The following is a 14,328-nucleotide window of genomic DNA, read 5'->3' on the forward strand; positions in this document are numbered from 1 at the left end:
GCAACTGTGAGTTTGAGTCATGTTTACTTTCCAAGTGAATTACTCAAGGATATAAAAATCCATTTCATTACCTTACAGTCATGGTTTTTAGGACTTAAAGATGCATCATCTTCATTTGTTGATTCCTGTTACTATTAATCAGCACATGGAGGATCTACTTATTTTCCATGATTTTCTCCAGGCACAGGTGCGTTATGAAATTTAAGCTCTATTTCCACCGCACAGATTAAGCTTTGAAAGAATTTTTTATTGTACACTAAAAGCTATCCTTCGGTGCTGCCAAATTCCTGGTATTAACTCCATGTAAATTTTCTTATTATCACTCACCTGCCCAGAAGCAGAAATTCTCCCGCTAGACCCAGGCGCCTCATGGCCATCAGCAGACCTCTCACCGTCATGCCCTCACAGAAGCAGGCCACCACCCGGGCCTTGGGCAAGTGACTTGTGAGCTTCTTCAGCAGCTTATCAAAGCTCTGCTCCCCTGCATTACTGTATATTTTGTAAGAGTGGGCGATGCAAATCCCTTCCTTCGCTGACATATCTTTGAAGGCTTCCATCCCACTTTCTCCATAGTTGCCTGTGTGAAAACATAGATAAGCAGAGGGATAATGAAATGAGAGTGTTGCATTAATTGGGTATAATTAGAATGCAGGTGTTAGGAGCATGAAAGTCATTGGTATGGGACTTGCAACCTGAAGACCTGAATTTCGGTTTTTGCTCTTTTGCTGAATTGCTTATTTTGGGCAAATTACAATTGAACCACATTATATACGCATTGATCATTTATATTTTCACTGTGATGGAGAGAATAATACAAAAAGTGTAAGCAATTCATCATCCTTTTAGGACTCAAAATAGCTCTTATTCTAAATATGAGTTGATGGAAATATTTATCTGCTTTTTTTTTGCATTCTATCTCACTTCCCTTTACTTCTCATTGATGACAATTTCATCCCACTGAGATTTTTGTATTTAAAGATATAGTACATATAAGTAATATATGTAGTTTATATAGTATAGATGTTGCCATATAAATATTTTATAAAGTATTATACTATATATTATACTCAGTATATTATATACTTATAATCATGAGAATTTATGGTTTGGTCTTAACTGAAAAACTGAGATCCTTGCTTAAGATTTAGTCTTGTCACAGATGAATGTGTAAACTTATGAAAAACATTTACAGTTTTATCCTATACAACCATGGGGAAGTTATTGATAAGGATAAAAAGTTCAAAGTCTTTTGCAAAATTTGAGGACTAAGGACTAATGTTAGTCTTTTAAAATTAATGAAAAAGGGGGATTAATATTGACAGTCAGCTATATGCCAGGACACAAGGACCTTTATACATGTGATCTAATTTAGCACTCACAATAAAATATCAATGTAGATATTATGAGCTCCATTCCATACATAGATCAGAAAACAGATAGAGCAGTTAGGTCCACATTTACCTGGAGTTACACTAGCAGTAAGTGGAGGGCTGAACTCCATTCACAGATCTAATAGCATAGGTTCTGCTTCCTCTACTTGTCTAAGGCTGACTCTTAGGAGTCTCAGAATTCTAATTACACCTGCATTTCTCTTTCCCATTTCAGAGTGACAATTCTCCAATTTTAGATATTTTTGGAACATTTTAAGGCTCTATATTTTATACAGGGCTCATATTCTGAATTTTCAAAATATTACATATATGAGGGGGATTGCTTTGAAGAATACAAGAGGCTATTACAAGATAACCAAGCTGTAGAACATATAAGGATGCGACTGACCTAAAAATCAACTTGACCTAGGAACTGGAATCTCATCAGGAAGAGTAGATATCAAATTAATAAGGAGCACTGTGGGCATTCAGTTGCATAGGGTTCACTATATGTCTATAACTGCAATAAATATAACTCCACAACAATTTGATTTTGGGAAAGTCAGTTTATATATGTTAGCTCACTGCTCCTTACAACAACTCTGTGATAAAGGTTAATGTTATCTCCCCTTGGCTGATAAAATTGAAGTTCAAATACAGATAGTAGGTGTCAGGATCTTAGTTTGAACATATATCTCTGATTCCTGTCCTGATATGGGTGCTACCATACCACAGGTACCTTGCTGCAAATGAAATCTGTTAACTTTGAGGGTGGATTTTAGTGAAGTTTTATCTCCATGAACAAACTGCAAAGGGCAGAGCAGAGCAGGTCAGCTTGAGTCTCAGCCAAAAGTACTGGTGAGCCAGCTGCATCTTTTCCCCTCTTCTCCAGAATTAAAAGCAACAAGAAGCCTCTGTCATGATGGCAGGTGGGCAATCTAGTTATTTTGCAATTAACAAAGTTTAAAGGTCACTTTCTGAAAAATGTGCCAATGGGCCTAAATTACTACCAGTTTTACACTAATGTGAGTAATCTATTATTCTTTGATTTATTTTTAGCTAACTCTGTTTTTCAACAGACTGTCTTGCATTTCATGTTTTGATTTAATGCAGAGGCATCTGCATAAATAATTTGAAATTAGGTATAGTGATTGTGATGTGAATTTATTGAGAATTTCACATCATTTATTTACTTTTATTCTCAATACGTTCACTGTTAAACAAGAAAAGATACCTAACAAATTCAGATTATTTAGCACTTTGTTCCTAACAGCTTTAACACTGTTTTTGTTTATACAATATTTTGTAGAGAAGCAGCTTGAAATAGTGGAGAGAACTTTGTTATTAGAGAAACCTGAGTTCAACTTCAGTTTATATAGTCTTTTTAATCTGAGCTTTCTAAAGTAACACTGCTTAATATTCAGATATTTTAATATTATATTTAATGTATGCAAACTATCTGGTAGGTCACCTGAACCCAATTAATTGAACCTACTGAAATTATAAAGAATATTCTAGACAGAGTTTAGCTACTTTTTACTGGAGCATCCAAAACAAACAGTGGAGCAAATGGCACTATTACTGTACACTAGGCTAAAAAAAAAAGCTTACACTAGCAGAATAAATTATTATTTTCCCAGAGCAAATCCCAAGCTGTACTCTTTAAAATTAAAAAAGGCAGGGGGTATATGTAAAATTTTCACTCTATTTTGCAGTGAATCAAAAACTGCTCTAAGATAGAAAGTTTACTTTAAACATTTAAATAAGAAACAATTTTAATACATGTGTGACATAAAAATTTTACAGAATATAATTTTGATTTAACAAAAGAAATCCTTTGTAAGCTGGGAGACAAAGAGAATATGTCTTCCAATAAAATGGAAAAGACTGAAGCGTTGAGACTTTCTGGTAGTTGATAGAAACACTGTATTCTATAATTATACATTTTAAAATAATGAAAAATGTGCAACCAAAAAAAAAGTCTACAGGCTTCTCAAATAAGAATAGAACACATTTCAAGTAATATGTAGAATGAGGAAAAAGCTAAGGAAGCAACTATTACTTTTTCCAATAGAGGGAAACAAGTAACTGAGAAAGAAAGGTGTGGTATAAAATATGAAACTAACATGTGACTTCATTTTAAACAATGAATAGAAGTAAGACAGAATCCATAGAACGTTCTTCTTTAGGTAGCAGAGGGTTTACAACTTGGAATTATGTGGAGAAAATGTAATCATAGCCCAATGTCTTCACTCGTAGCTCACACTACTTACAGGTATAATGATGCAAATGTCAATCATTGATTTTCAACCTTAAGAATCCACCTATAGACAAATGGAAAAACTCATCTTGCAATAAAATATATTTGTTATCAACTTTTACAATGACAATTAAAGAGAAAGATGACGAAGGCTGAGAGGTAGATGCAGGGGAAGTTGTTGGGAAGAGGAAGGCCATTAAAATCATCCACTCCCAATTTGGAAGTCAAGATATACAGAAAATAAAATATATGTGATTAAGGGAAGTATTTGATCCTAAAATAATCAGGAGGCAGCTAATGTAGTGAGAGAATTATATTAAAAGAAGGAATAAGAAGATGTACAAGGTAAGAGATAATGTCTATAGTCATTTAAAAGTAGTTATTTTTAAAAAAGACATATTCATATTAGAGATATGGAGGTGAAAATGAAAGGATGAAAAACTAAAACACTTTTTTTTCACTTTAAGCCCTACTGTACTATTTGATTTTTAAAAATATGAAAATATACATTTAATGACAAAAATAAACTAGCATACTTAAAAGTCATTGAAAGGAGAGAGTTGATGCAGATAATTTTAAAATTAATTGTCTTCTCTCTGCTTTATCATTTTATCCTGTTTTAGGGATAAAACTCACAGAAGTTCTTTATATGCTACTCTTGGTGGAAATGTAAATTAGTACACCCATTAATAGAAAGCTTCATGGAAGTTCCTCAACAAAACTAAAAATAGAATTATCATATGATATAACACCTCGACTTCTGGCTACCTTTCCAGCTAATTTTAAGTGAACTACCACGTTCATGGCAGCATTATTTACAAAAGCCAAGTTATATCCATCAACAGATAAATGAATTAAAAAATGTGGTGTATATATATACACAATGAAATACTAGTCAGCCTAAAAACCCTAAAAAATGGGTTTAAAAAGAAAAATTTCTGCCATTTGCAACAACAGTATATTATTCACTTTTGTACCGCTAATGAGACCTGTTAGATAACACATGTTTAATAAAGAAATAAATTATTGAATGAGCAGTACAAAATAATCAATGTCTATTTCCAGATTAAAATAATTGCCCAACAATGTGGCCAGCAATCAGGATTGCCACATTGTGTCTAGGGGGCATCACTCTAATAAGCTATTATAAAATATTTCACTTAAAACATGAACAGACTTGCACAATAATCAAAATATTTACCCTGAGGACTCCAGTTTTTTCCTCAAATCATAACAGATTTTAATAATTCAACCTCAAATACTGTTTAAAGCTAGTGCTTTCACTAATACTATTTGACCTGAATTGCATTAGCTGGGATCTGGAAGTATCTACCTACATTGACCCTACAAAGCACACATTGGAAACAGGATTTGTTAAAGAGTAACTTTAAAACTTTCTTCTGTAACAGAGACTGGGGATCCCAAAAGGGAAGAGGGTAGGAAGGGAGTAAGGGTTGAAAAATTATTTATTGGGTACAATGTTCACATCTGGGTGATGGGTACACTACAAGCCTCAAATCCAACAAAAGGCAATATACCCATGTAACAAACCTGCACATGAACACCCTGGATATAAAATTAAATTAAATTAAATTAAATTAAATTAAATTATAAAATAAAAAACTTTCTGCTAACCTAGGAAACATTTTTTATTTGAACTGTATGTTAAAAGGCACGGAATCATACTTTAGTAAGTCATTTGTAATCATAGGTAAATGCTATTTCAGATGGTACAAGTTCAGTATCATTAACAACTGTGTTACAGTGGCCACTTTAAGATAAAGATAATAAAGTAAAACAGCATAGACAAGGTATACCTAGTGAGATATTCATTTTTCTGGCAAAATAGCCATTAAATATATTGTTTAAATTTATTAATTTCGTGTGTTAGGGAAAACTATCATTAGAATCAAAATCAAACTATTATAATCATAGAAAAGATAAGTAATTTTGTTTTCTTTGATACTTTTCTTTTTTTCATAGTATCTTTACTTCTCTTTCCATAAATCAGACCCTGATTCACTGCATAGAAGCTTGTATACTATTTTCTCTATCATCTCTTATTTTTCATTTTTCCAAACCCTACCAACCACTATTTTTTGTTGTGTACCTTTTACTATTCTCTTTCATATGTATCATAGACACCCCACATATTCTCATTTATTTATTTTTACTAATGCTGTTCTTTCTACATGGAATACCTTTTTCCATGTTGTACAAGTTCAATTCCCTAGATTCCTTTAGGATGAAGACTACATCTTCTCCATAGTGCCATTATTTAATTACAGTATTTGTATAATCTCTGTAATTTGTAATTGCTAAAAAAGTTTATAATTGTGGATCCTTCACCTTTATAACAAGGCTGATTATACTCATGATTTATTTGATGCTGAATACTTGGTTAAAAATATAAACCATGATGTTGAATTTTTTTCTTAGGAAATATCACTCACTTTAAATAATGTGTTTTATCATGGGATTTCTAAAATGCCTCAGAGTCAGGAAATAAGTTAAGGTACTAAGTATTATAATAAATTAGGCTTAAATTAAAATAGATATTCTATATTATATATGTTGCATATTGCATATATTCATTATATTTTGGATGTATTTACACATCCTTCTTTTCAAAACTGTGAGCCCATAGAGGGTAGTTAATGCTTTATTTAACTACATATCAACACATGGTAGGTACTTACATATTTCTTGTACAGAAAAGTACAGAAAAATAGGGAAAAAAAAATTTTGGAAGAGTAAATACATTTTTCTAAGCAGAACACCAAGCAGATGCTAAACGAATGTGGAAAATGCTTTTTCAGAAAGTATTCACTTCAGGAAATACTAAATCTTTGCAAAGAAAAGGAATAAGTTTAACCTTCTACTATAGAACTTTATTTTCCATCTTAGTTGGTCCAAATTATCTTTTCCTCACAAGGAAATTAAGATTCCCAATATAAACAATTATTTTAAAGTATATTTCAAGTGGCTTTAACTACTAATATCCTGTTGCTTACTGTAAACACAGTTCATTTTACTGACAACTACTAGTGAAGTAAAACTCAGTCATTTATCATGTGAGTTGTGACATTAGTCTGGCATGATATCATCCCCTAAATATACATATAAGCAGTGTCCAGTCTCCACTTCGTGTCCTTTAATGTGAATTAGAAGTGTTTGTTCATCAAGAGATCTTAGCCCAAACTGCCCATATTGACAGGGTTGTGGCTTAAACTAGTGATTAACCAAAATGGCCAGGAGTGGGAAAAGCTTGACAGTGAAGCACCTCTTATTTTATTAATAGTTTCATAAAGAGGTTCTTTTGTTTGATGCCATTTTTCCCACTACAGCCATATGTGCAATGGATGTAGAATTCTAAACTCTGTATTACACTCATTTGTTTATATTTATCTCCTGTTACTAGACAGTGTTCTTTAACGCAAATATTTGTATCTTCACAACATTGTATATACATATTTTTATGCAAATAAAGAAGGAAGTTAAATGATGCAAGAAATATTCCCAAAAATTCCTATATAATTGAGATTTAGGTGTTTAGAAACCTGGACACATGATTAATGTGAAAGTTTTAAAGCCAAAGGACTGGAATAAAAAGTTATCACTATCATGCACCTTCATCAAGGTACCTGAATTATAAATGTCATGGATATGAAAACTTTGCTAACAAACAGTTTTCCAAGTTTTGAACAATGGCCCAATTATTTCTCATCCTGCCCTGGAGTCTTTCTGTAACACGACCCATATACCACAGCATTAAGCATAAGGCACAGCATTATTGAATCTCATCCTAGCTGTTTATTATTGGAAGTACCAGAAGGATCTCATTTAGAAAATTTGCTTTAGTTATTACTCTAGGAATGGATTATGTAGTAACATTTGATGAACTCTTCAACAGTAAATTAAGCAGAAAACAAATTGCTAGTATAATTATGTAATAAACGTAGATAAGTTATAAGTTTATAACTATGCATAGCCCCACTCAGGGATTTTAAACTATATGTATAAAACATTATTTAAAGTAATACTAACCAGGGCTACTGAATATTGCCGTAAAAGTAAATGCCAAGTGGTTTGCTGAGTGGTATGCTGAGTTGGTGAAATTTTCTTCTGGCTATCAAGTATGGAGTTAGAGAAAGAAGTTTGATCTTAAGCGCAAAGGTACATGTTGACAAAATAAATTTAGATATGGTAGAAAATAGGAAATCAGATTATTTAAAGAAGAATACGTGACAGTTTTAACTGCCATACATGTTGAGGACAACAAGTTTGAGTGTCATATTTGGTTTGGTAAATTCCTGAGCCCTGGAATCAAAAGTTGATTCTCAACATGTATCTACTCCCTCCAGCAACTCTAGTTCATATAATTGGGTTGAATGAACTGATACAAACAAAATTGAAAGAAAACCAAATTTGGAAAGAAATTTTTAAATTTCTGTGAAATAGCCAAGTAGAAATGCCAAGTAGGAAATTAAATAAGAACATTCTGAGTTGGAACTATTTGGGAGTCCTCAGAATATGGATAGCAACAATAATAGATAAAACTGTAGGAAGTGAAGGAAAGAGAGCTCTGAGTTATACCCTAAAGAATTCAAATATGTGTGCATTAACTGAGAAGGAATAGCTCACAAAGACAATGAAGAAGAGAAACCAAGGTAATATATTCTTATGGAAATCAGGAAAAGAAACTGTTTTTACATTCTTTTTTTTTAAAAACATTTACTCTGTTGAAAACTAAAGTAAGATGTGTAGTGAAAAAAAACACTAATTCTGGCAACATAGTAGAAGATACATAGGAGTAGGCTTGTGTGAATGGGAGTAAAAAAAGTGAAGACAATATATTTATACAACTTTTTTGAGACACTTGGCAGTGAACAAGAGCTAAGAGTATGGTGGCGATTAGAAGAGAATCTGGAAATTCAAGAAGTTTTGTTTGCTCATATTAAGAAGGGGTTATTTTAGGTAAAGTACTTAGCCCAGAGCATGGAACAGAGTAAGCACTGAATACAGGATTTTTTTTATAATCATCGTCATCACCATCCTCAACATTTATCTAGATCCTGTAAAATTATTTGGTAAAAGGTTAATAATAATATGAACAAATTATTGCACTATTCACTCCAAATGTGTTATTATTAAAATCAACCAACCTAATGAAGTTGCTATTATTTCCCACATTTCTAAATAAGGTGTTGATGCTGAAAGAATTTGCCAAATAATTGACAGCTAGTAAGTAGAAAAGCTGAAATTTCAACCCTCATTCTGTCAAATTTCAAAGCCCATGCTCTTTGCCTTCCATATATTGTTACTTTTAAGACACTGGGTAAAAATTGTTCAATTTAGTCCTGTGGTTCTTCCAAAGGCCTGCTACTAAATGTTTCATTTGAAACTAATTCCAAATGCTACTGAATTGAATTTGTCTCAGCATATTATTTAATATATAAGTATTTTGCTTAATTTCCAAAAGATTATAGATGTATGTGATTTAGCACTAAATGATTCAGTCCTCATGTTGCTGATAGATGGTGTTTAAATCTCAGAGCCTTTCTACAAAATACACAATGCTTAATCATAGCTTTTCTATGGACAAAGTCCTGTAAAATAAGAGGGGGGTTCTTGAAAATAGACGTACCATATTATCTTGTATTAGTTACTTAACTACATCATTGCTGAAGAGGGAGAAACTTCAGAGGGACCATAGAAAATGACAAAAACCAGTGATTTTGGTGTTAATTTTTTTGTAATATTCCAAGCTTTTATTATTTTTTAAAATGGTTTGAGATTTGCATAATGAAAAAAATCACTTTTTTAATCTTCTTAAAAATATTGGAGTCTTCCTCATTTTTTTCCTCTGGCTATTCTTCCTAGAGGAAAATAAAAACTTAGGACAGAAGCTATGACCCAGATTCCCACTCTAAGCTTCCAGAATTCAACTTCTTTCTGCTTTCTTTGTAAGCTGTCAAATTCACAGCTGAAGCCTTCGGCGCTTGTCTCATTAAAAGTAATTCCGTTTCCACAGAAAGGACAAAACTCTATATGGAGCTGTGTGTCAATGGGTCGGGTGGATTGGTGAGTTATTTATTTCGCCTGTTTTAGCTCACTAGTCACCAATGATCCTTGATTCTAACTGGATCTAATGACAATGCAGAAATTCTCCCATCACCAGCTGAAGGCAGGAAATACTCTACAGCATAGCCAAAACTTTTCATGCTTGACAGCTTTTGCTGAAAAAAAGTCGCTTCTTTGACAGCAGCTCCCTGGCCTGCCACCACCTTCTCCAGTTTAGATCTGTGCTGTCTGGATTCTGTTGTAGCCAGATTCCCTTTGGAAGGGCTTGGTGTCTAAACACAGTACTGAGAGGAGGAACTCACTTTGGATTCAGAAATGAGAAGAAAGAATTAAAATGTAGTGTAATGGCTGTTCTGTCATTGTTGCCAAATTTTGAGCTTCATTTAATAGTGGGTAACTATGCTGTACTCAGGCATTACAGCCTTGGTGACTTTCCTCTGTAATTTAGACTTGTGCTGTCCAGTTTAATAGCCACTTGCCACACTGAGATCTTCAATCAGTGTGAAACACAAAATAGATTTCAAAGACTTAGTATAAAAGAAAGAATGCAAAATATCCCATTAATATGTGGATTACATGTTAAAATGATAGAAGTTTGGATATACTGGGTTAAATAAAATGTATTATTAAATTTAATATCATTTATTTTTACTTTTTCTTAAAATTACAAATATAGCTAACATCACATTTCTGTTAGACAGTACCACTTTAGGCATGCAAAGAAATTTAGATCCTATACATTTCAGGGTAGAATTCAAACTTCTTAGGATATTTAATGGCATCCAAACTTTTCATGATCTGCTGCTTGACTCTTCTCTCCAGTCTCACTGCCTGCCTTTTCCTGAGGCACAGCACATGCTCCAGCCATAACAAAGGATACATAGATCAAATACACTAGGCTTTTTTCCATCTCTAAATTTCACACAATCTCTCTTATTCCTGGAATACCCTTCTGTTTAGCTAATTCCTACCCATCCTTCAAGAGTCTGCTGAAAGTGACAGAATTCTCTAAATTAAGTTTTTATTGTTGTTGTGGTTGTTGCTTTTTCTGAGACAAGGTTTCACTCCTGTCACCAAGGCTGGAGTGCAGTGGTACAATCATGGCTCACTGCAGCCTCAACTTTCCAGGCTCAAGTGATCCTCCCACCTCAGCCTCCCTTAGCTGGGACTACAGGCACACACTACCACACCCGGATAATTTTTGTATTTTTTTTGTAGAGACTAAATTTCTCCATGTTGCCCAGGCTGGACTTGAACTCCTGGGCTCAAGCAATCCCAGGAGGCTTTGGGAAGCCTCAGCCTCCCAGAGTGAGTGCTGGGATTACAGGCATGAGCCACCACACCTGGCCCACAGTTCTAAACAGATATCTTCCACTGTGCTCTCATTGCTTAACTCCCCTCCAATGTCATAGGATATTGTTTATGTTTTATTGTAACTACGTATTTGTCTTACTCCATAAAAGACTGAGATAGTTGAACAAAGGGGTTAATTACCCCCTTTATCTCTAGAGCCTAGGCAACCTAAGTATTTGCTGAATAAATAAATTTTAGAAAATCAGCAGCAATTTTTCATAAGTAAATTACTGAGCATCCACTATGAATCATTGTGTATAGCAGCTTCTGTTATTGAAGCTACTCTGCATTCATTGTGATATAAAAGCACTAAGCTGGGCTAAGATAAGATATATTATCAAGGACAGCACAGCTTAGTCACAAGTGCCCTCGATAGAGTGAGGACACAGTGATTGAAAATCTATTTGTTTGATTTATCACTTACATGGTTTTTGGGAAATGACTTACCTTTTTTGTGTAAATTTGTCTCCTCAATTACAAAATTATATGTATGCTGAGAAACCTTAGAGAGTGGATTTTTAGACCTGCTCCCTACATTATTTTGTTATATATATTTTTTTCTTTTTGTAACTAGTTTATTTCACTTAGTAAACTTTATTGTTTTTTGGGGAAATATAGTTATTTTCATAAAACATTATTTATGTTAACATGCAGAGTAAATGAATAACAAACACTTAAAAATTGTTTTAAATTCAAATAGAATAAATGTCAATAGATATATCCACTATGCATATTTCTATGGTGCCTCTAGTTGCGTTACTCTAATTATAAAATTTAATGTTTGTCTTTTTACTATATGGTGACTAGTGTGACAAGGACTGTGTAGTATTGATATTGTATCTATAGGGAAGATTTTATTTTTTCATTTTTGTTAAGCTCTGGGACACATGTGCAGGATGTGCAGGTTTGTTACATAGGTAAACCTGTGCCATGGGTATTTGCTGCACCTATCAACTCATCACCTAGGTATTAAGCCTAGCATGCATTAGCTATTTTTCCTGATGCTCTTCCTAATTATCATCAGAGCAAACCGATCATCTACAGAATAGGGAAAAATGTTTACAATCTATCCATCTGACAACGATCTAATATCCAGAGTCTACATGAAACTTAAATAAATTTACAAGAAAAAAACAACCCTATTAAAAAGTGGGCAAAGGCCATGAACAGACACTTCTCAAAAGAAGATATTTATGCAGCCAACAAATATATGAAAAAAAGCTCAACATCACTGATCATTAGAGAAATGCAAATCAAAACCACAATGAGACACCAATTCATGCCAGTCAGATGGTGATTTTTAAAAAGTAAAGAAATAACAGATGTTGGCGAGGTTGTGGAGAAATGGGAACACATTTACACTGTTGGTGGGAATGTAAATTATTTCAACCATTGTGGAAGATAGTATGGCAATTCCTCAAAGGTCTAGAGTCAGAAATGTCATTTGACCCAGCAATCCCATTACTGAGTATATACCCAAAGGAATATAAATCATTCTATTATAAATATACAAGCATGTGTATGTTAATTGCAGCACTATTCACAATAGTAAAGACATGGAATCAACCCAAATGTCCATCAATGATAGACCAGATTAAAAAAAAATGGTACATATACACCATGGAATATTATGCAGCTATAAAAATGAATGAGACCATGTCCTTTGCAGGGACATGGACTGAGCTGGAAGCCATTATCCTTAGCAAATGAACTGGGAAACAGAAAACCAAACACCGCATGTTCTCACTTATAAGTGGGAGCTGAATGATGAAAACACATGAACACGGGGAGGGGAACAACACACTCATATATATTATGTTGACCACATAGACAGTAGAGCTGAAAATAGCCTAAAGAGCATAGAAAACTGTAAAATACATTAAAAGGAATTATGTTTAATTAGAATTGTCTGATATTTAACTTTTATTTTTTATAGTTTAATTATTGTTTATAGAATTTAATTTTTAATAATGGCTGTGTTTAACAACAGACTCTTAAAAATTTAACATTTCTCTTACAATTGCCTAGATGAGCTGGTTCCAGCACAACACTGGACTATGCCAATAAAATATCCTAAAATTCTTCTAGTCAATGATCTCTGTCATATTTTCAGTTACTCCATGACTTTGAAGGGACCACTGACTTAACTGGCTATAATAGAGATTCCCTTTTTATAAAGATCCAGTACAATAAAGGTGAAAGTTTAATGATATAAAATGGAAAATATTGTTACTTCTGTTTTGCTGTACTAGGAAAAGGTCTGTTCATAAAGTATAATTTAAATTTGACCCTGCAGAAGGAGTGGACTTTGGCATTCTAGATGGAGTAAACAGAGCATAGGCAGGTTAAAGTGGGCAGTATGTGGTCAAGATCCAGTCTGCCTACGGTTGAGGCTATATGATGGGAGGGCAAGTAGGCTAAGATTACAAGAGGGAGGCCCAAACTTGATACATAAAGAGGTGCAATAGAAGAGGTTTCTGAAGGCAGGTAACATGAATTAAACTGCAAGTAAGACTACACTGGCAATAATAGGATAAGAGAGTACAGTGGCGCTCCAGAAGGATACAATAGAGTATTACAATGACAGAGTTTAAAATGAACAAAGTTGTATTCTTAGGTATTTTATTCCCTTTGTAGCAATTGAGAATGGGAGTTCACTCATGATTTGGCTCTCTGTTTGTCTATTATTGTTGTGTAGGAATGCTTGTGATTTTTGCACATTGATTTTGTATCTTGAGACTTTGCTGAAGTTGCTTATTAGCATAAGGAGATTTCGGGCTGAGATGATAGGGTTTACTAAATATACAATCATGTCAACTGCAAAGAGACAATTTGACTTCCTTTCTTCTTATCTGAATGCCCTTTCTTTCTTTCTCTTGGCTGATTACCCTGGCCAGAACTTCCAATACTATGTTAAATATGGTGAGAGAAGGCATCCTTGTCTTGTGCAGGATTTCAAAGGGAATGCTGCCAGTTTTTGACCATTCAGTATGATGTTGGCTGTGGGTTTGTCATAAATAGCTCTCATTATTTTGAGATACGTTCCATCGATACCTAGTTTATTGAGAGTTTTTAGCATAAAGGGGTGTTGAATTTTACTGAAGGCCTTTTCTGCATCTATTGAGATAGTCATGTGGTTGTTGTCATTGGTTCTATTTATGTGATGGATTACATCTATTGATTTGCATATGTTGAACGAGCCTTACAAGGGATGTGAAAGAACTCTTCAAGAACTACAAACCACTGCTCAAAAAAATAAGA

The 14,328-nt window shown here is 33.6% G+C and overlaps 1 protein-coding gene across 4 annotated transcripts in view; it reads right to left on the reverse strand.

Annotated features, from left to right (window-relative positions):
* Window positions 1-14,328, reverse strand: part of GRM5 (glutamate metabotropic receptor 5) — a 585,961-nt gene that overhangs the window by 370,549 nt on the left and 201,084 nt on the right. For all 4 annotated transcript variants that reach the window (XM_054439378.2, XM_054439376.2, XM_054439380.2 and 1 more), the window contains exon 3: window positions 328-577. In XM_054439378.2, the coding sequence (XP_054295353.2) occupies window positions 328-577 (250 nt within the window). The remainder of the gene's footprint in view (window positions 1-327; window positions 578-14,328) is intronic.

The sequence above is a fragment of the Pongo pygmaeus genome, chromosome 9 (assembly GCF_028885625.2).
Source record: "Pongo pygmaeus isolate AG05252 chromosome 9, NHGRI_mPonPyg2-v2.0_pri, whole genome shotgun sequence".
Taxonomy (NCBI): domain Eukaryota; kingdom Metazoa; phylum Chordata; class Mammalia; order Primates; family Hominidae; genus Pongo; species Pongo pygmaeus.